Source organism: Eupeodes corollae, chromosome 1, assembly GCF_945859685.1.
Source record: "Eupeodes corollae chromosome 1, idEupCoro1.1, whole genome shotgun sequence".
NCBI classification, from domain to species: Eukaryota; Metazoa; Arthropoda; class Insecta; order Diptera; family Syrphidae; genus Eupeodes; species Eupeodes corollae.
Window position 1 is genome coordinate 233,955,093 of NC_079147.1, and position 22,499 is coordinate 233,977,591.

Sequence of the window (22,499 nt, forward strand, 5' to 3'; positions counted from 1 at the left end):
ATCAAATAATTACTTGTACTAAGTTCCCAAACAATTAGAACATCATTTTCCGATTTAAAGACGCTAATAGTTAAAATAATATCTTGTCCCTAAAATCATTCATTCCACATTGAGGTTTTTGCAAAAAAAAAAAACTAAGGCTTTGAAAAAATAACGTCAATAAGAAAACGAAACAAGCTTGTTCCTATCCATGTGACACGAAGTGTAAGAATGTATGACGATTTTGCAAAGTGCAAATCTCTGGTTTTTGTATAATGTTCACATCCCTAGGACTCTTATTGCACTAAAATTAGAGCAATTTTATCGTTGTAATATTTTCCCATAGCTTTTAGACCATCAGTTCATGAGGCTTGGTTCTTCTTAGCCTCCGAACATTGTCTTGATGCACATTTAAGACAGTTTTCATTTCAGAATTGATACGACTTTGCAGTCTGTGATCATATGAATGATACAGTATTCTTAACCACTTTTCCATATCCATTTAAATTTGAAGGCCACAATGTCGAACGCTGTGTCTTATATACAAAAAAGCGCATTTATTACTTCACAAAGGACTTTTTTGGAAAGGTTCAGCATTGGTTTTCTTGGTTTCAAAGTTGGATGCTGTTAGTCCAAAGGGGTTTTGGTAAAGTTGCTTACATAAATAAATAAAATAAGCTAGGGGCTAGTGACTCACAACTCTCAACCGTTCCTGTGTACGAGTTATATGCTTTCTGGGATGGAGGAGGGGACCTACAAGTTTAAGGCGAATCCAAACGGTTAAATAGAGACAGTTCCCATGAATACAAAGTTTAGATGGCACTGTTTATAGAAATTGGAACGTTATTTATGTTTTCGTAAGTTCATTTTTTCGATTCGATGTTGATACAATTACCTGAAGTTTATATTTTAATGATTTGCCACATAAATAAAAAGTAATAATTTAAAATTATTTTGAATTTTTGCAATTGTAATGATTTGCCCCATAAAAAGTAATAATTTGAAGAAATATTAAGAGAATACAATTATCAAAAACAATTCCGATAATTTAAAGCGTGTTTGCAAAATTTGTATAGATTGAGTGATATCAAACTTTTTTGAAAATACAAGCGCCGAATTTCTTATAATATAGGACAAATTAGCAATGAAATGGTAAACATCATCACATTCTCTTCTGTTGCATAAATCACAAGTCTGTTGAAGATCAGTTCTATGAGGGATGTAATTCAGATTAAGGATTTCTACTCTTGCTCTGAAAATGGTACTTTTAGCCTCAGACGAGTACTAAATGTTGAAATAGCTATTCTCAGTTAGAACTTGATGGTTAAGGTTCTTGTAGAATAACCTCGAGGTTGACGAAGAAGCTCTGATTAGGTGCTGGTCATATATCCTTTCATTTTTCTTAGCAATAATCGATGTAAGTATATTGTGCCATTCGAAAACGTTCGCCTCTGTTAAAGACAGAGAAAGGTCATTGGACAGGGCCACTACCTAAAAGGATACTGATTCAATTGCATTTATGATTTATGAAGACTGGTATTATTTCTCCTTATCACTTTTATTAGATAGTCTGCATGTGCTTTTAAACTGTTAATGTAGATGGGTGGTAAGCCAGATTCCACGTGTATTGCATAGGTAGGTGATGAATTCGGTAACCGAAATATTCGTTTGAAGAAAAATCTTTGAACAGCTTCAAATTCTTCGAAGGGCGTAACACCAAAGGCTTGCACCCCATAGCACATGCAAGTGGTGACTGTAGCACTAACACTTGATATTTTGTTGAATGGTCAATGTTTTGGTTAGCAAAGAACTTTTTCCACAAGATATTAAGCGCCAGCTAGTTTCAGTGCTTTTATCCTTAGCATGCTTGCCAAAGTTTAAGTTCAATGTAAATCAAACTCCAAGGTACTTGAATTCACGTACTATGTCAATCTGTTGATTGTTGAGCCACCACGTTTCCTCAGGTAGCCTCACCCTTCTATATCGACTCTCAAAAATCCCAAGTGGAGATCCCAAGTCTTACAGTATTCATCCAAACGATTACTTTGGCGTTGAAGAGTAAAGGGGTTGTCAGCTACTAGTACCAGTTCATCACCAGCGTAGAACTTTGATGAGAGTTCCATCAAACATAACGCCTCCAGGAAGCATTTCAGAGATATCATCGATAAAAAGCCCGAATAAAAGAGGACTTAGAATACATCCCTGAGGGACACCTGCTGACGTCTCAAAACACTCTGACAAATTGAAACCATCCCAAACTACTGCACTAGATAACGACAAGAAATTGTTATAAAGCATCAGAAACTTCCGAGACACTCCAAGCCTCTCCAGCTTATAAATCAGAGCCTGTCTGTTGACGGTATCAAATGCGGCTTTAAAATCAACAAAGCATACATATAGTCTCTTATTTTTCTCGGTACATTTTCTAGCAATGCAGTTTAAGGCAAAAATGTTATCCATTGTGGAACATCGAGAACGAAATCCCGCTTGAAATATACTTAAACTGTTTGTTCTTTCTATCCAGTTCGTAAGTCTTCTATAAAGAATTCCAGCAAATAGCTTTCTTAGAGAATTGAGTACTGAGATTCCTCGTTAGATAGTTTTCGGGCTGCATCGCATCACCTTTTTTAAATATCGGGAATATGAGGGCTTTTGAAAAGGTCGTAGGCACGTAAGTATTGTTGTACAGAAGATTTAAAAAATTAACGATATACATTTTGAGCTGGTCATTGCTGTTTTTGAGAAATTCAACTGAAATACCATCAATATCTGCAGCTTTGTTGGTTTTCATTCCCAAAAGAATTGCCTCCAATTCTCCTAAAGATATCGGCGCATCCAATTCAGACACATAAAAGTCTTGCGTAGCTGGAGGTATGAAGATGCTCGTCAGCCGACAATAGAGTTTTAAAATGTGCTGCTAAAATCTTAGCGTCTACAGCAATCTTCATACCTCGGTGCAATCCACTCAGTCCACGTACGCTAGACCAGAATTCCTTAGAGTTTTTACTATGTTGTACCTGTACGGCCAGATTTTTAAGGTATTTTACTTTCTTAGCCTTTGTAATTGGTACCAATTTTCTAAAACACGTTCGTATCGATTCAAATATCCATTGTATATATAAGATTCAAGTTGGGTCCTGGGACACTTCCTTGCGGTACACCTGCTTCTATTTGCGTTAATTGCGAGTAATATTGATCGTAACGTGTACTCTAAAGAGACAGCTAGTACCATAAGATTAAAGTATTTCTTAGAACTGCCTGAGAAATTTCCTATACAGTTTGTACTCAAGTATCCTAAACAGTATTTAGTAGAAAGCATCTTCGTCAGAATTTCAAGAAATCTAATTAGTGAATCATTTTAGATCCTGATCTTTTTTTAGTTCGTTGTTTAGTTCGTCGTAGACTGCCATTTCCAACGATCTTTCCTTTTTCCAATATTATTTCCTTTATTTCGAAAGGATATTATATTTCTGTTTCAAATAATAAATTGTTTCAGCAATAAATTGTTTAGCCTCATTTTCAATTTGTTCAATTGTTTGCATGGGAGGTCTAAGGTTTATAAAATCTCTGGATTCGTTTCAGCTTGTTCTCTTATTTACGTGCTAGAAATAATTTTTCTTCTATTCTCGCTTCACTCAAGGATGTAATTACTGGAGTATTCTTTGACGATAAAATGTAGTTATTTTTGGCACTTAATATTTTTTTTAACACCTTTAACAACAAGGAATAAGTCTATAAGTTCTAGTATTTTGCTACAATCAGATGTCTAATATTTTGGCGAACCAGACTTATAAAATTTCGCAAATGTATTTGAAGCCTGCTTGCTAAAGCCGTTTAACTTTTGTCTATATAAGCCTAGATAATCATATGATTAAGCATTAAAGTCGCCACCAATAGCTTAGTTACATCCTAACAACTTTAGGAGTTTTGCATAGTCTTTTTTAGTTGGAGACCTTCTCGGAGGGCCATACGTAGCTGCTATCCAAAAACCTTTTTTTTTCATGCCAATACTAATTATTTATGCTTGCACGTCTTCAGTACTATACTTTGGTTCATCTTAGCGTGTGAAACACTTTTTTTAAGTAGTGCTGATCCTCCCTTATAGCTTTGTGGGGACCGTGATAACACGTATATTTTGTTAATTGAGGTTCTTTAAAAAACTTAACCTAACGTTAATTTTCTATTGAGTAGAAAAAGACTCGCCTACTTAGAATTGGGAAACACTTATAAATTGATACTTTAAAAATACTAAGGTTCGGTCTTGATAAACTTCACTTACTGAAAATTACAAAAAGTGGAAAATTCTCATTTTATCAAAGCGATTGTCAATTGGTTATTCAGTTCTTGTTTAACTTTAAAGTTCTGACCCTTTAAAATTAAAGTATTTATCAGTTTCAATAAATTCTCTACCTTGACATTATTTTTTAAATTAAGATTGGTCCAGTGTTAATGTTATTTAATTCTTTATTTTTACATTAAATATAAAATAGATAGATACAAAACATCTTTACTAAATCTAAATATTCATTAAATAATATTCTAGTTGCTATTTTAAAATTGTGTAAGGCTATAGGTACATATAGATGGTATACAATTTGACTCACGCCATTCCCACTTTCATTTCAGCCAATTTATCCAGAAACTTCAAATCGGATTTGAAAGAAATCCTTTTGCCGTGTGCGTTGAGTGGCCAATACGACTTATTCGTGCGAGCCAGGCAGCGTGGCTCAATGAAAATGGAAGCTCACGCTCAACATCCGCAATCCAATTGGGCGCTATTGAACCGGACGAATCAGATTAACATTCGCAGTCAGAATCGAATGCGGAAAAGCCAGATGATAATTAAGTGGAGCAAGAGGTGAGCTTTAAAGTGTTCTTCTTTCGATATATTCATCATATGCAAGTCCAACATACATGTGTGGCTATTATGTTCCATGTACTGTTGTTCGCTTATCCGTCCGTCTGTCTGTATGATTTTGACCGGATATTGATGGATTTGCCACATTGACGTTGTAGTTTTTACGTTGTCGTCGTCGTTTTCGACGTCGTCATCGTTGAGGTCGGTTGATATTCATTTCACTATTTCTTCATTGCAGCAAGTTCGACATCCATGCGGTGCACTATTGCTTGGTGATTAATGCAAAGCGAACACAGAAGAATTTCTGTGCGGCAGTAAATGAGTTTGTGGTGGGATCGATGAGGAAGGGTAATTGCTTCCCTGGATCAGCGATGGACTACGTTTGGCAGAAGCCAGCCGAAAGGGTAAAGAAGATTGGTAAGTAGGTTTTATAATATGACCAACGCAAGTACATAAATAGAAAAAGAATGGTTGATTGGTAATTAATGAGCTAATTGAATTGAATGTATGACAAGGTCTGGAAGATTGGACCAGTTCTTCTTTGTTCTTATCAAGACCAAGGTAGCTGAAAGTTTTTTTAATTTTCTCTTTGAGATATTATTTAAAAGTGATTAATTTTATGTTGATTAAAATGTATGCATCTCTGCCTTGATTACTACTGCGTGTGCAATACTTATAAGGGTGGTTTTAATGCAGGTGGATAAAAATCAGCACTTATTTACCATTTTTTCAAAAGAGTTGAGTCCCATTTCTCTCATGCAAATGAAAGCCTGCAGTATGGCAATTGTGTTTTGTATCAATTGCACCAATAATAATAAAAATAATAATAATCTTGATGTTCCAGAAAGTTTTATCTAAGTTTGACGAATGTGTGCTTAGTATCAATTTATTCAGCGCCTTAGAATTTTCAATTTGTATCCAAGTTAACGGCGAACAGTGCTCTTTACCTTTTTTAAAATCTAATATTTTATTTAAAAGATTTAAGGTTAAAAGATATTTTTATAAAATTTTTCATTAGTAAGCATTATTTTTTGTCAATTTAAAATCGAGTCATACATTTTTATCAAAATAATAAAAACTCCATTCCAATCAATATAAAAGATTTTAAAAAATTAGAAAAGAAATGAACAATACTTTTTAAAACCCGGAACTCAAACTTTTTCCACAATTTTTTTTCCCCAGTATACAATTTATACTAAGTCGAAAATATGTTCGCTCGTCTTAATCCACAATTGGAAAATGGGAATGCAACTTTTATTTTATAGACCTATTTGGAGTATGCGACATCTTTATCACATTTCCCTTAACTGCTCTTTGATTTATCAGTCCCATTTATATCAGTTAATCAACGAAACCCCCTTCCGACATTTTGATTCTTCACTTCTTTGATCACTTGATTCCCTGATTTCCTTGCTCTTGCCACCTTTATACCTCCCAGGAAGTTTGTTTACAAATAGTTTTCCCAAGTGGCACACATTTGAATTTTGTAACACGAAAGTGACAAAGTTATTCGCGTTTCCTTGGAAAAACTTAGTTGTGTAGATGTTGTTGGACGCCTTTCATTGTGACTGAAAGCTAACTTAGTAATAACTAAACAGTAATCTTAGTTACAATAATTCATAAACTAAAATTGCATAGTTATATAAGAAACTAAATATGTTTTTAAGGGTTTCAAAGTAGTTTTTTGTAACTTTTTCTTCGGGCGTGATCAAATTCCAGAGTTGTCGACAGCAAAACAAAGATTTATTACCACTTTGTGAAGTGTTACACAAAATATGTTTCTAAAATTATTTACTTTTAATTAAAGAACAAACAAGGTTATCCACTTTGCGGTTTCAAAAGTAATTGGAAATAAAACACTATAAAAAATGTTTATTTTCATGATATTTATTTTTTTATTATAAAGTTTGAACGTTGATATTATTTGCAAAACACTACATCATTTAAATTACCATTACGCGTATTGTTCCAAGCTTCGATAAACAAGGTCTTTTGCTAAGCCCCACACAAAAAAAGTCCAACAATGTCAAACCGCATGGTCTCGGTGGCCAGTTGATATCGCCACGACGAGAAATTACGCGGCCAGGAAATGTTTCTTGCAATAAAGCCACATTCGCTCGAGTTGTGTAGCATGTGGCACCGTCTCCACATATTCTCCAAGCCGTATTTTACAAAAACAGGCAAAACAGTAGGTTATCATATGACCATAACGGTCCGAATACGACAATTTTGTTTATTAACATACCCACCGAGTGAGAAATGTGCTTCGTCGCTCAAGACAATTTTGTTTGAAAAATTGCCCTCCACCACCTCGCTTATTGTTTGAACACCTATTGACGTACCTACGACGACGCGACGTTATAAATGGTCAGCTGGCTTCGGTTGTTGTGAAATCTGGACTTTATATGATAGAAAAAATATTATAACAGTCCTAAGAACGACAAGGAATCGAAACACTCGGGTCTTCGGTATCACTTTCACATACAGAAGCGATATTTTCAGTAGTACGAGCGAAACGGCTCCCGGAAATTATGCCAGAAGAAATTACGCAAGATTTTTTTTTGGAAAAAACGCCAGAAAATTCTTCATGCAAAATTATGGCTTTTTTTCCTAAGAATAAATCCCAAATTTTTCTGGCAAAATTTCGAAATTTCAGGCATTTTTTCCTAAAAACTTTTGTGGCGTTTTTTCCATTTACAAGATGGGAAAAAGGCAAAAAAAAGAATTTCTGGCGTTTTTTCCTTTTTATGTTTATTAAAAAAAAGCCAGAAAACTGTATTTTGTATAAATTGTTGTAATAAATAAACACTTATACTACACATTCTTTGTCTCTATCATCTATTGTAAGAATTATTGTTTAGTTGCTTTCGCGAATTCATTATTGACAATTGACGTAGTGAAAAAAAAACATGCAACGTTGTGTTGTTGCCGTGCAGACATATGAAAATATGCTCGGACTGCAACTTAGTTGCAAGCTCAAGCAGTTGCAGATTCAAACGAAAATTACAAATGTCCATGCTGCTGGGAAATTGTAACAGACACTTTGCAAGTTAACATTTGGTAAAAATATTTTGTTCTTTTCTATTTTTTTAAATAAATTGTTACAAATAAAAAAAATTAGCGCGCCGCGTCCGCAACGCCATGGCCGCGCCGCTACCGCCCCCCCCCCCGTGGGTGCATATCAGAGGCTGTTTTTTCCTGTTGTGATAAAATGTCTACAATATTGACCAAGTAGCGACTTTTAAAATGCAAAACATTTTCTGGCCTTTTTTCCAAATTGATATTAGGAAATTAGGCCAGAATATATCAATTGGCCCAATTTCCATTTTAGTTTCTGGTTTTTTTTTCCATTTCTGTCTGGCACAATATCCAATGTTTCTGACTTATTTTCCACACAAAATTCTGCTTCTTTTTCCAATTTAAAGCAGAAAACATTTTCTGGCGTTATTTCCGAAAAAAAAAATTCAGGCGTAATTTCTTCTATCGTAATTTCCGGGAGCCGAGCGAAACGATATGTACAGACCTTACAATATCTGTAACCAATCCAGTCTCTTCAAATTTCTTCACAATTTTACCAATTGCTTGTGGAGTTCGACGATTATATGTAAACCATAATCTCTTCTTAAAGCAAGATATGTGGCTTATGCGTTGTGCGAAAGATAAGCGATCCATTATCGTAAATCTCCGACTTTCAGCTGAAAAAAATATTGGTTTCCTAATTAGTTTGACAGATGTCGAAATCCAGCTCTATACTTTTGAAACCGCAAAATTTATAAAAAATAGGTGGCGCAACTGTCCGTTGAGAACTATGGCTTAGTGACTTACAACTCTCAACCATTCCTGTGTGCGAGTAATGTTGTCAGGGATGAAGGGGACCCCGAATTCCTTGCTTGAGCGACCGTTCAGGAAGTTTGCTTTCAAGTAGTGTTCCCATGTATCATACATCACCTTCCCAGTGGGTGCCGGGCGGTAATGATCACCACAGTTGTCTTGCACGTTGTCGAGATGGAGATCAGCTAAGGTCAGGTTGAATTGCTGAAGTTTCCTACTCATTAATAGTAGCAAGCATTAGAAATGCAATTTGACCATAGATACGGGGTCCCTAATTTCAGTGGTGGTGTGAGCGTCTTACATAATCCGTGCCGAAGAATGAAATACTGGGGGCGAACCAGTCGCTAACGAGCTCATTCGGATGCCTTGGCAGGGTCCCTCTTATCTTCTGCCTTACCCCGGTAAATCGGCTCTGCCGGGACTGACCTCTTTTTTCTGAACTACTCGTGAGACCAAAATACAATAAACTTAAACAAAATGGACAAAATAGACAAGACGAACGTAGAACCCTCCACAGACTTGGAGGATGAACTCTTGGCCTCCAGCCAGGGAGGATGACATCGTGTGATAGGTTTCGACACAACCATCTTTACTGACGGTACAAAGATGGAGTGCGGAGTTGGTTCTGGGATCTTTTCTGAGTCCCTAAATGTAGCCAAATCCTTTAGGCTTCCTGACTTTGCTATCGTTTTTCAGGCTGAACAGCTGGCAAAAAGGGAGGCATGTAAGATACTTAAACAAAGAACAAACACAAACCGAAATGCGGCTATCTTCACAGACAGTCAGGCAGCTGTCAAAGCCAATAACTCGTCCACATCCTCATTTAAATTGGTCCAGCAATGTCGCGATGACCTTGCGAACCTGAATATTAACCTCGGTATCACCCTTGATCTGGGTTCCGGGCCATAATGGTATCGTGGGAAATGAACGGGCTGACGAGCTAGCCAGGCAAGGATCGGCCCTTCATAGCTCATTTGCGGAAAGGGTTAACATTCCTCTTGGTGCTATGAAGGGTAAAATCTTTTCTATCTACCAAACTGAATCAAACCGAAGGTGAAGCAATTTACCCAACTGCATTATATCTAGGAAGATATGGCCCTCATATAACAAAACCCGTACAAACCATCTTCTATGCAGGCCAAGGCAAGACAAAGCCAGGATTGTTCATGCAGAGAAGTTGGGTATCTCTGACAATACCTTTTGCCGTAGCTGTAGTGACCAAAGAGAAAGTGAAACCATAATCCATTTGCTCTGCAAATGTCCTGCTTTGGCAAACACCAGAATGAAATGCTTTGTAAAAGCATTCTTTCAAGAACTTGATGAACTATCTGAGACAAAGATTAGAGACCTAATCTTTTTTCTCAATGCGACAAAATGGCTCCAACATAATCGCTATGAAGGTTCTCTATCAATCTATCCCTTTCAATCAATAGTCAAACGAGTTTTTGGTATCAAAACGGCGCACTACAGCGTTAATTGGATCTCAGGCTAGGTTGCCTTGAGATCGCCTTTTCTACCTACCTACCTATCACACATCTAATTTTGCAATCAGAAAGCGACAAATTTGTCATAGTCGCGTTTTCTATACAGTTTCCTTGAAACAACATAGCTCAGTATTTTGATTGTGACTTGAAAGTCGTCTATCGCCAAAAGTTAATGAATAGTTACAGTGCAGTTTCGGAAAAATGCGTAACTAACCAAAAAGTCATATTTCCAGAAATACAACTTATAAAACGCCTAACGAAACTCAAGCTAAATATTTCTGAAGTCACCCTCATAAATGTTTTATAAAAGATTTAATGAGTTCTAAGATTTAGTTTTATTTCTGTCACAAAGGTGTTTGGAAACTAAAGTTGAATGAATTACACCTTTTTTACAAAGCCATTTTTGAGGCTTATTAGTAACGTGACTGTGACCAGTTACAAGGAAGTCGCCTTTACTTATCAAAAACAAACGGTACCCCTTGGGTTATTTCTTCAATAAACCAATCTTTATTTTTGTAAAGGAAACACCATTCTCTTTTAATTCAGACTTTTCATCTATATTAATAATTATTTTGTCTAAACGCCTTGATATTCAAGTCTTTATAACGTTTCTGTCAAAGAGCCTTTTTGAGCTTTCTTTCAACAAATGATGAAGCTGTTTTCTAGGCTTGGACAAAAACTAAGTAAAGCCATCTGGAACAATAGAAAAAAGAATTAGTTAAGGTTACTCAATGAATATTTTTTTTTAGTACAAATTTAGTTAAAATTATTGGATTCATTTTGACGTTTCATCAATTTGTAACGCTCCCACACATTTTAAAACAAATGAAAAACGTTTGCCCATTTACCAACCTTTCTTTAAAAATTAAATAAGAGCGAAGTAAGCTGATGATACATCGAATTAAGTCGCTTTAAAAGAGTCTAATGGAAACCCAGTGCAATTGTTGCACATTTTAAATTGTGTTAATTCTGGGTTACCCTTTAATTTAAAAAAGAAAATTCAACGTATACTCCATTCGATGATATATTCTTTAACTGTAAGTTTGCTTTGATTCCAGATCCTCGAATTACCAATGTCATTTGCACGGGTTCACGCACCCAACAAGTCCTCAAGGGACTCACACCCAATACCACCTACTTTGTGGACATTTTTGGTGTGCATACCAAGCGGCAGAATCTCACTTTCCATATCGCTGCAACAACTGTTAAATTTAACAGAACCCATCCGTCATCCCTGCGCGAAAATGACTTGAGCGTGGAGAAAATCTCGGGCATGACCAGTGTGTCGGTTTTTAGCTTTAAGGTAAGCCTAGCACATGCTGTTCCAGGTTCGGTTCAGTACCGTTCAGTTCGGATGAGATGGTTGTATATTCACATCCCATCCGAAATCAATGAATTTTCAATTGTAAACTTTGAATTCAATTATTCCAAATAGGTTCCATCGGACGAACTACGTCCAGCATCGCAATTGCGCTACCTTATTCTACCATGCGGTGGCAGTGAAGTTGATGCAAAAATCCTAAAACAACGAACGGTTGTAGGCCAGGCCGATGGAGTTTACAAGCCCACCTACATTAACATGAATAATGCCTTACCCGGTGACAGGTATATTATTCGCGTTAACCCAAGCAACGAGGACGAGGTCCTGCGAGCAAATAAAGTCGGGGTAAGTACATAGTAAGGGTTGTGTATGCTTTTGCATACATTGGGATGATATCGATTCATGATCGAGGTTGTAAAATATATTTCTGTGGATTTTCGGTATCGCCCAAACAGTTGGCCGTAACGACAGGCCGTACATTCAATAACCTTCCTGAACTGCCCGAAAATGTAACCGTGTACGAAGTGCGGTCCCGCAAGAATTGCAAATCGACTACAATAGCGTGGTATGCATCGCCTGAAATCAGGGCAATTGGGTAAGTCAAATCGAGGTCAATTTAAGCAGCTAGGGCTGGGGCTACGGCTCGGACCCGCATGATAATCGTTTTAACTTTACCTTTAACATTTTCTCTTTTTCTTTCTTTTTTGTTGTTGTTGTTTTGTGTCTCCTTTTTTCCCAGATACTGCATCATTGTGTTCAATCTGCCGAACCGAAATCGCAGCTCTGTCGATTCAACTAATTACTGCATGGATTTTGGCAAGCGTATCATGCAGCATCCGCAGTTCTATTCGATTAAGTGCTCAGAAAGGAGTAAGATGTAAGTATAAACCCTTTCGAATCTATAGAGAGTGCGAGTTGTGAGTTTTCAGTTTTGAGTTTCGAGTAGAGGCGAAAAAATAAATGCACTCGTGTTAGTGTTAGTGTTGGTTTTGTAACGATATTTCCTTTCGCTTGACTTAGCTATTTAAACCACGGAACTTTAGGTTCGTTTAACCTAATTAGCTTTTAGTCCTTGAATAAAGGTTCAGTACGAGTATATACACATGGAGTATGTACCGAGGACGATGTAAAATGGCTGATGCACTGAAGCTTGTTTTAGCAGCATAATTGACAAAGGAAATCTACGCAAGCTATACGCGCGTTAGTGGATTGTGCTTTTGCTGAAATTTTCACAGCCCTTGTGGGTTTTCACCAATTGCAACTGTATTTTGTTAGGTTGAGTATATGTGGAGTGCGTGATTCCAGTTTTTCGTGTAAGCATCACTCGTATATGTTTACCACAAGGATTGTGTACTCAGAAAAAAGAGTCAAGAACATTTGAATAGTGCTACACGAGAATACAAATAATGCTGTTTTCATTCCGGTCGATTCTTAGAACTTCGTTTAACATGGCTCCCCTAAATTTGTATCCGTACATGTGTACATAGGTAGCTACGCTACGGTATGAAAGTTGCAGCCTGGAAAACAATCAAATGTGAGGGGCTTGAACAATTTCAAGGGAATTTTAAAATGTACAAAACTTAGGTAACATTTTATGTGTTCTCGTTTTTAAGGTTAAAAACGGTACATTTTGTTTAAAAAGTTTCAACACTGTCGAAAGTTCACCCACAAACAAAAATGTTGACGTTTGGGGTCATGAACAAAAATAATTATTAAAATTCGAAGGGAATTAGTTTTCGAGATTCTAGAAATTTATGAAGCTATTAAAGAAGCTTAGGTTAATTAAAAGCTGAGCGCGGTGAGGGCTTAACCTATATTCTGATGCTTAAAAGAGAGAAACTTATTTTATCTCAATTGCAGATTTGTCCTTTAAACATAAACTTGAAAGTTCATGATATCCTTAAATCTCCAGATTTACTTTTTTTTATTTTTTTTTTTATTTTAAAGGGTCTCGAAAAAGAACCATTTCGCTTAGGGTGTTTTATCTTATCCAATCTAAAATAGTCCAACCAACCTAAAAAAAGAAGCGGCAGTCCTTTTGATGTAATTATTATTTTATCTTCAATTAAAAGAGGAAAGCAAAAAAAATCCCTTTGGAAAGGGTGCTTTTGTTTATGATTTAAAAAAATAATTGTTTACTTTGTCCTTACACAACCAAGAATCAAAAAAGGCTCTATACAAATATAAATATTATTTTAGCGAAAGGTATTGTAAAGATTAAAGAATTACATTTCTCAAATGCAGGTTCGATATCCTCCAGTTATGTTGAGTGGAATACTGGAAGCTCCAAAAACAGGGTTATTTATTTAGCGGTTTCAAAAGTAAACGTAAATAAAACACATATAAAATGTTCTTTTTTTATTATAAAGTTTGAAAGTTGACATTATGTGTGAAACACTTAATCATTTCAATGACCACCACGCAAATTGTTGCAAGCATTGACTCTTTTGAGTTAATTTTCGACCACTTTTTCACACATATTGAGCGGTACCTCAGCCATAACTTGACGAATGTTGATTTTTAAGTGCTAAAAAGTTAAAGCTTTATCTGAATAAACACGGTCTTTCGCGTAGCCCTACAAAAAAAGTCCAGCGGTCAATGGAAAGTTTTTAATACGAAGCAGCCAGAAATTTTAGGGACTATAAAAAACTATAAAAAAGTTGAGAATAAACAAAACTGTCTGCAATTTTTTTTCTATTGAAACGTCAAATCTAATGACGTCTTTAACTCCTGAAACACACCCGAAACGAAAGTCTCTTTATAAAGAAAAAATGTAGTTTAATTTTCAAATCAAATGGGGTGGCGCAACAGTCCGTTGTGAACCAGGGCCTAGTGACTTACTACTCTCAACCATTCCTGTGTGCGAGTAATGCTGTCAGGAATGGAGGGGACCTACAATTTTATGCCGAATCCGAACGGCTAGTTTGAGAAAGCACTTTTTCATGACAAGAATTACTCTTGAAGGAATTGTCAATTCCTCGCAAGAGGCAGTACCCGCGAAAATTAATTTTTTTAAATTAAGGTGGCACAGGCAGGGATTGAACCCAAGACCCCTTGCATGACAGTCCAACGCACTAACCATCATGCCACGGGTACTACATTTAATTTTAGCTTGGTAAATAATCCATTTGGTTTGTTAACGAGTTGGTTTATCACTTGATTATTGGACATGGATGCAGTTTTCACGATAATATCGGGTTTCTGATATGGACTTACCAACTTTGAATTTGATTTGCAAACGCAACCTTTACTAATAATAGAACTGTCATTGTCAATATTTTCAGTGAACTCAACATTTTCATCATGGTGACCTCAACTTTAAGAGCATTTACTCCAAATTTTAGTCATATTTCTACCACAGTAAGGCCAATGTATTAATACAAATTTTAATTATATGTCGCTCAAATTTACTGTTGGATGAAATCGTTGTTACGTTCGATGTACACAATTCTTCGTGTCTGCGCTTTTCTGGTCAGACAACACTTGAGGAAGGTATGCCGAGATTTTTGCTGAGTTAAACCACCTGACTCAGTGAATTGACGAGCAAACTCGAATTCCTGCAGGTTAATCCGCCAACACTCTAGATTTGTTTCTTACCTCTATTCCTAATAAAAATACTGTCAGTGTATTATCGCCTTAAGGCACATCAGATCACAGTTTAATATCTGCAAATTCTTTATGCCAAAAAAACACCAGTTAAGTTAAAACCCTCACCAGAACCGTTTGGCAATACGACACGGTCTCAAAGACTTCTTCAGGAACTTTAACTGGTCTTTGTTTTAATGAGAAATTAATTTTTTTTTTTTTAAACTCATAGTTTGATTCGAGCTGTAAAGAGGTTATAAGGATCAAAAATGTAAGTTTCCACAATTACATAGTCAACCCCAATGAATAAAACCGGAATAAGGTCAAACAAGCTTGAAAGACCTGTAACAGACACATTCAACGCATAAAACTTTTGCATTACCAGAAATCACGCCAAAAAATACTAACACTACGTCTTCGTCAGTTTCATAGCTCGTTTCTCATGACACTCCTTTTGTAAGCTCGATTAATGACTGCACCTGTACTTGAAAGCGTAGACGATTCTAAAGGACGACTCTTCTTTCGCACTCGTTCAATTACTAGAGTAGATAAATGTCTTGCCAGTCACAAATCCGCTGTCATGGATAGTATCCCCGCAATACTTCTGAAGAGGTGTTATTCAACGCTAGAAAAACCACTGCCTAAGCTTTTCATCTGTCCTTTTCTACAAATGTCCTTCCTAGTGAATGCAAAACAGTATTTGTCCAGCCTGTCCCTAAAATAGTTCTTCACTTTTTAACTATCGTCCAATTGCACTTAAGTCCCTCTTTCCAAGGTTATGAAAACACTGATTAATTATTAGCTTTAGGTATATCTCGAAGAACGGTAGCTTCTTAATGACCAACAGTATGGCTTTCGTAGCAATATCTCCACTGGTGATCTCATGGTTTATCTCATTGAACAATGGACCAAATCTTTACATCGTTTTTGAGAAAGAAAGATTATTGCACTTATTATTATTATTATTATTTATTAAAATATAAAATAAATTTACATTATAATATAAGGAATTAACAGCACTAGCTACCAGAGACTTTAGGCTGGCATTTGAAAATGCGTGCATTTGGTCTTAATGAATCTCTTCTTTCATGGATTAGAAATTACCTTTCTAACCGTTCAATACAAGTTGTATTGGATGGTTTCAAGTCTAAAATTCATAAAATAAATGCTGGTGTTCCTCAGGGTTCCGTTTGATCACCGACTCTCTTCCTCATATTCATAAACGATCTCTTGTCTGCCACTTTTAATCCTTTAAACTATTTTGCTGTTGACATTACCCACAGATTTTCATATTCTTTTCTAGATTGAAAGAACAAGGATTGTCCTTTAAGTTTGGACCTTTAACGCAACGTATGTTAAGCTCATTTAATTCTGATCTTAACAGCATAATCGGAATAAAAACCCGTGTAGAATTAAATGCTCCGAAAATTCAATGCGGTCTCCTGTCGTAAAAGTGTAACACTCCCCCGAAGCCGCTATGTATGAGTGGCACTTCCATCGAGAAAACTAATCAACTGATCACCTCTTGAATTCGTTATTGCCAAAAATGTAGCTAAGTGAAGAAATTTCGTCACCTCTCTGATCTAGCTGTAATTTACAAAGATTATATCCGCCAAAAGCTTGAATATAATTCTCATATCTTGGCAGTTGCGCCTAAAACAAGTTTGAATCTCTTGGATATAATTCAAAAACGGGTTTTAAAAATTATAAGCGATAGAACGTTAACCGAAACATTTACATCTCTCCAACAGAACCCCGCAATATTTTATGCCTTTCGTTGTTTTACAGATTATCCAGTTGCATTCCCCCTCAAAAAATTCTGCCGTAATACTCGAACTTCCACTAATGCTCATCAGTTTGGAAAAAAATGTTTTACATTTTGATGCTCAAAACTTTAAAATCAATGTGGACCGGTATCTCCTCTTAAATCCTCGCATTGTGTTTAAATATAAACACATAGAGGGTACTAATAACCCCTTCGTTTTTCATTTAAAAATGCTGTCGACAGTGTTTTGAATTCTGTCACATTTTTGTTTGAAGAGGCTGGGATGCGACCCACATTGATAACTGACGGGATCTGTCGATTTGTCTTGCTTAAAAGGTTTGTAGGTTTTCTCGATTTGTTAAAAATGTTGTCAGTATTCTAAAAAAGATTTAAAAACTACCAACAATATTTTGCATTTGATCGACTAGTTTGATTTCAAAATCTGTTTTTGTAAACTTTTAGACACTTAGTCGAAAAATAAATTTTACCAATTTTTGCAGCATTTCTCAAAAGTTTTATTTTTATTCAAACAAATACAAATTGGATGAATGAAACTAATAAGTCAATATATTGTTCACGAGATATCGAGAACTGAACATCAATTTTTACCAATTTTGCGTACTATTTTTTGTAGATTTCCATTTTCTATGAAAAAACAGACTGTTGTTTTTTTTTTATTTACTGAATGTCGAAAACAATATTTTTTGAGAGGTAAAAATAGCTTAAAGCCTATTTTTTAAAAAAGATATTTGAGTCGAAAGTAAATTTTTACCAAGTTTTAGTATTGTTTTTTTTTAGGTTTTCATTTTTTTGCTCGATTTTGTCGATTCGATTTTTCTAAAAACTTTACTGAGTGTTGAAAACAGTACTTTTTATAAGACAAAATTAGTGTCTTAAGATATTTGAGCCAAAAAACAATTTCTACCAATTTTTAGTAATGTTTTTTTTCAGGTTTTATTCTTTTGTAAAAAATCCGATTTTTCTCAAAATTTAACCAGATGTCAAAAACGTTATTTTTTATTGCACACAATTATTATGGAAAAAGACATTTTTTGTTCGTAAAATATTCAAGGTGACAAATATTTATTCAGTGCATGACAAAGTACTAGATTTATTACGTAAAAAGTAAGAAAAACTGTAATCAATTATATAAAAGTATACAAATAATGTTAGCTTATAATTAGTACTTTGCTGCATAACCATTGTTTTTTATGATGCTTCGCATCTAAGTGGCATCGAGTCCAATAAAACCCTACACCTCTCGACTGGTATTGCGTTGCACGAATCACGCACTGTTACCCACAATTTTTTCGAATTCTATTGTTTTGCTGTAGGAACTGTGTTCTTAACATCCCCCACAAATTTGCGATGGGGTTAAGGTTGGGGAATTAAGCGGGCCACTCCATAACGGATAACTTCTTCTGCGCAAACCATGGTTTTGCCTTTTTTGACGTATGCTTTGGGTCATAGTCTTGTTGGTATACCCAAATCAACGGCATTTCGTCTTCAGCATTGGGTATTATAACCTCCTCGAGAATTTTCACATAATCGGTTGCATCCCTTATACCCCCCCATGGGATAAATAGGCCCGACCCCGTAATATGAAGAGCAAGCTCATATCATAATTTTTCCTCCACCATGCTTCACTGTTTTTATAGCGTACCGTGGATAGTATGCTGCATTTTAGGGTCTTCTCACACGACCCTTGGACCCAAAAAGGATGACTTTTTTTGCATCGCTCTACAGAACATTCCTCTATTTCTCTTTTGCCTAATCTCTATGCGCTTTGGCAAACGCCATTTTCTTTACCACATGCCTTTTCGTCAAGAATGGTACCTTGCGTGGACTTCGAGCTGTTAACTTTGCTTATAAAAGACGTCTTCGTATTGTGACAGGCTTTACTGACAGTATTTGCTAAGCAGCCTAGGATGTTTTGAACAATTGGTAGGTTTTTCCCTAATGTATTGTTGTTGTAATGGGTCCGATTTTTCAAATTGAAAATTTTGACATTTCTCGATGTTTCAAGGTCCCTAGAGCCGCAATGAAAGATTTTTAGAAAGATGTCTGTGCGTGCGTCTGTACATATGTACGTGCCTGTGTCCGTACGTTCGTAAGTCGGTAGGTTCGCGACGAGTTTTTCGTCGTCCATAGCTCAAGAACCAGAAGAGATATCGATTTCAAAAAAAATTTGTTAAACAGATAATAAGGCAGAAAGATGCAGAAAAAGCTCTCAAGAAAATTGCGTGGGTGGTTTTTTTTACCATAGCAGTTTGAAAAAAAAGGTGAAAATTTTGTTCAACCCTAAATATCTTACGAACCAAAAACGCTTGAATTAAATTTTATATAATATATTGTAACGTGATATCAAAGAAGTATATTTTTTGAAAAAAAAATCCATTGTAAAAAAAATTGGTAGCCTCCAAAATTTTACTACTAAAATATGATTGCATCTCCAAAACAATTTTGTGCAACAAAGAATAATGTTTTCGACATCTGATAAAATTTTGAGAAAAATCGAATTGACAGTTTTTTTATAAAAAATAAAAATCTAAAAAAAAACATTACATTAAACAAATATCTTTTCAAAAACTTGAAATTTAGGCTTCAAACTTATTTTAGATATCTTATAAGAAATATTGTTTTTAACATTCTGAAAAATGTTGAACAAAATCGAATTGACAGTTTTATTACAAAAAATTAAAAAACCGATAGAAATTTAATAAAAGTTGGTAAAAATTGATTTTCGACTCAAATATCTTTTCAAAAATTTGAAATATTTACTTTAAACTAATTTTATCTTATAAAAAAATTGTTTTCAACATTCGATAAAATTTTTCGAATTTAAAGTATTTTTTACAAAAAATAAAACTCTAAAAAAAACAATACTAAAACTTGGTAAAAATTTACTTTCGACTCAAATATCTTTTCAAACATTAAAAATATTGTTTCAAACTCATTTTACTTCACAGAAAATATTGTTTTCGGTATTTAATAATTTTTATATAAAAATTATACAGTCCGTTTTTTCATAAAAAAATAAAATCTACAAAAAATGATACGAGTACATATAGACAAACTTTAAGCAAGACAAATCGACAGACGGGATGGCAAGTTATCAGTGTGGGTCGCATCCAAGGCTCTTTTTTGGACTAAAATTAGTAAAGCTTTTAAGAAACGATTTCAAAAATAAGTCCACAGACAGACTTACCTGTCAACCTTATGACCAATTCTTGTTTTTGTTCTGTAATCCTATTTAAATATCGATTAGGGTGCAAAACTTGGCAAAAACTAATTATATTTGTGATAAAAACTAAAACATTTTTTCATTAAAAAGTTTTGATACACAGAAACGTAAAATTAAATTTCATGGGAATTTCCTTGAATTGCTTTTAATTCAAATCTAAAATTTATATATTCAGGTTTGATTAATATGCATTGGCTTTTATATGGATTCCACGAATATGTTTTTTTAGGTTTTTAAATAATAATAAATATTCAGTTTGTATGCCGTTTTAAACACATTTATATTTACACTGTGCATCTTCTCAAAACCATGAAAAGCAAATAATGAGCTTATAACATAAACAAATATTATTTGAATAACGATGTAACAGTCGTGTAATAATACAAATATTTCAATTTAACATTTGGAACATTTTACTAAGAATTTGTTTTATTTTTCTTTTTCAATTTTTAGTCAATCACCACTAGAAACACACACCATTTTTAACCTAAGTCCTGGCGAAAGCTATCTTATCTACGTCACGGTTTACCTGATCGACGGTAAAGCCTTACCATACGAGAGCCTCAAAGTACGAATGAGTCATCAGTGTCACAACGAACTATACGATTCTCGGGAATCAGCAACTTACTATTAAATAAGTTATAAACAAAAGCAATCATCCAGTAAATAAAGCCAAATGAGACCAGTGTCTTGCCGCCACAATGCCACCAGAAATTGTAACCTAACGAGCCATTTATATACAAAAATAATAAAAATAACTTAAAAAACAATCAATATAAAATAATATATTTTAAACAACTTATGAAAACATATTCCAAATCAACAAAACAAAAATATAAAATAATATAAAACACAGGAACATACTCCTCCCAAATGAAAAAAATAAAACTATTAACATAACAAAATGCCGTCTATGTATTTAATGTTCTTTATATTAATTAAGCGAAAAAAGACTTAAATTTAAATTAAATAAGAAAAAGATAATAAAATAAAAGCTTTTCTGTAGTTTAAAACAATTAAAATTATAATTTTAAGCTTTAAAAAATAAAAATATGGTATACGAAAAATTCAAACGTATTTTTAAGTTTTAAATTTATATTTATAAATATTTTATTATTTAATTTACTGTGTTAAGTTTAATATTTTATGTATGATATAATAATAATTATTTTAAATCTTTAAATAATGTTATATGCTTAAATAGTTTGAAGGATATAAATTATATTTTTATTGTGCAAGCTTTAATTTTATATCCGTAAACGTGTGAATTGAGTGAATGAATTGTTTTAAATTTAACTTTTTGTTTGATTGAGCGAACAGTTATAATTTTAATTGAACTTATTTAGATTAAAATTGATAATTATTTTAGTAGGGTTTTAAATCATTATGTTGAAGAATTAGATAAGCTAAGACCCACTTCACAAACACAATGTGTTTTTTTTTCCTTTATTGTAAAATAACAACCAAACTAAACTTATAACATTATATTTGACAATAAATTTACAGTTTCATGTTAAATTAAAAAAAAGAAAATTAATAGAAAATAAAAAAACAATTTTAACTTAAGCGAAATAGTATTTTTAATGAGTTTTATTTTTTGGGAAATTGTTTGTCAATAACAACGTAAGTAACTTAGCAAAAGTTTGAATTAGAAAAACTGTTTCCTTCATAAATACAATAAGAAGCCAATTTTAGAAGTTCAAAGATAAACTTTAGAAGACATAAAACAGAGGTGGAATGCACTTTGATCTGCACCAGGCGACCAGGATGCGTAGTAGGTATTGTTTCTTTCTCTACTTTCAAAAGATCAAAACGAAATAAAGGAATGTGCATTAATGTGAAGAAATATTTTCCTGAGTCTGAATCACGCAAGTCTCTGGTATAAAAAAATTAAATTGGATGCTCTACACCAGGCGACCATGAAACGTAGTAGGTATTCTTTTCTCTCTTTTCTTTAAAAACTGCTCTCAGAACTTTTGAATATGTAGATCAAAACAAATAAGCAAATATTGCGCGTCTTGTAGTGTCGATTGCATATTATTTATACACAAACAACCATGATCGCCAATACTGCTAAAGGTTTAACCGCGCCCATTTTCCTCAATTCCTTTTTAAGCAATGCAGAAGCCAAAACAGAAATTGAAGAGCAAAGCACAACTAAAACCAAATCTTTAACGAAAGGCAAAGGCATAGCAAAACAAAAAATGTATGTACCTTCTTCAGTAGCATGATCGCCTTGTACATCAAATTGAATTGTGTTTAGCCTAGACGGATTGTGTGAAGGGGGGGGGACATCGAGTATTTTTTAAGCTAAACCACTCAATTCCATTTGATGTACCAGGCGAACATGCTACAGAAGGAGGTACATATATTTTATGCTTTGTTTTGATTTGCATTTCGTTAGAGATTTGATTTTAGTTGTGCTTTTCAAC

At 34.4% G+C, this 22,499-nt stretch overlaps 1 protein-coding gene across 1 annotated transcript in view; it reads left to right on the top strand.

The window, feature by feature from the left end:
• LOC129943302 (protein NDNF) overlaps positions 1–20,823 on the top strand; it is a 144,705-nt gene extending 123,882 nt beyond the window's left edge. Inside the window, exons 4-10 of the mRNA XM_056052634.1 lie at positions 4,606–4,837; positions 5,076–5,254; positions 11,211–11,455; positions 11,588–11,818; positions 11,929–12,068; positions 12,213–12,350; positions 20,521–20,823. Coding sequence (XP_055908609.1) covers positions 4,606–4,837; positions 5,076–5,254; positions 11,211–11,455; positions 11,588–11,818; positions 11,929–12,068; positions 12,213–12,350; positions 20,521–20,701 — 1,346 coding nt within the window. The 3' untranslated portion in view covers positions 20,702–20,823. The remainder of the gene's footprint in view (positions 1–4,605; positions 4,838–5,075; positions 5,255–11,210; positions 11,456–11,587; positions 11,819–11,928; positions 12,069–12,212; positions 12,351–20,520) is intronic.
• Positions 20,824–22,499: the final 1,676 nt, after the last annotated feature.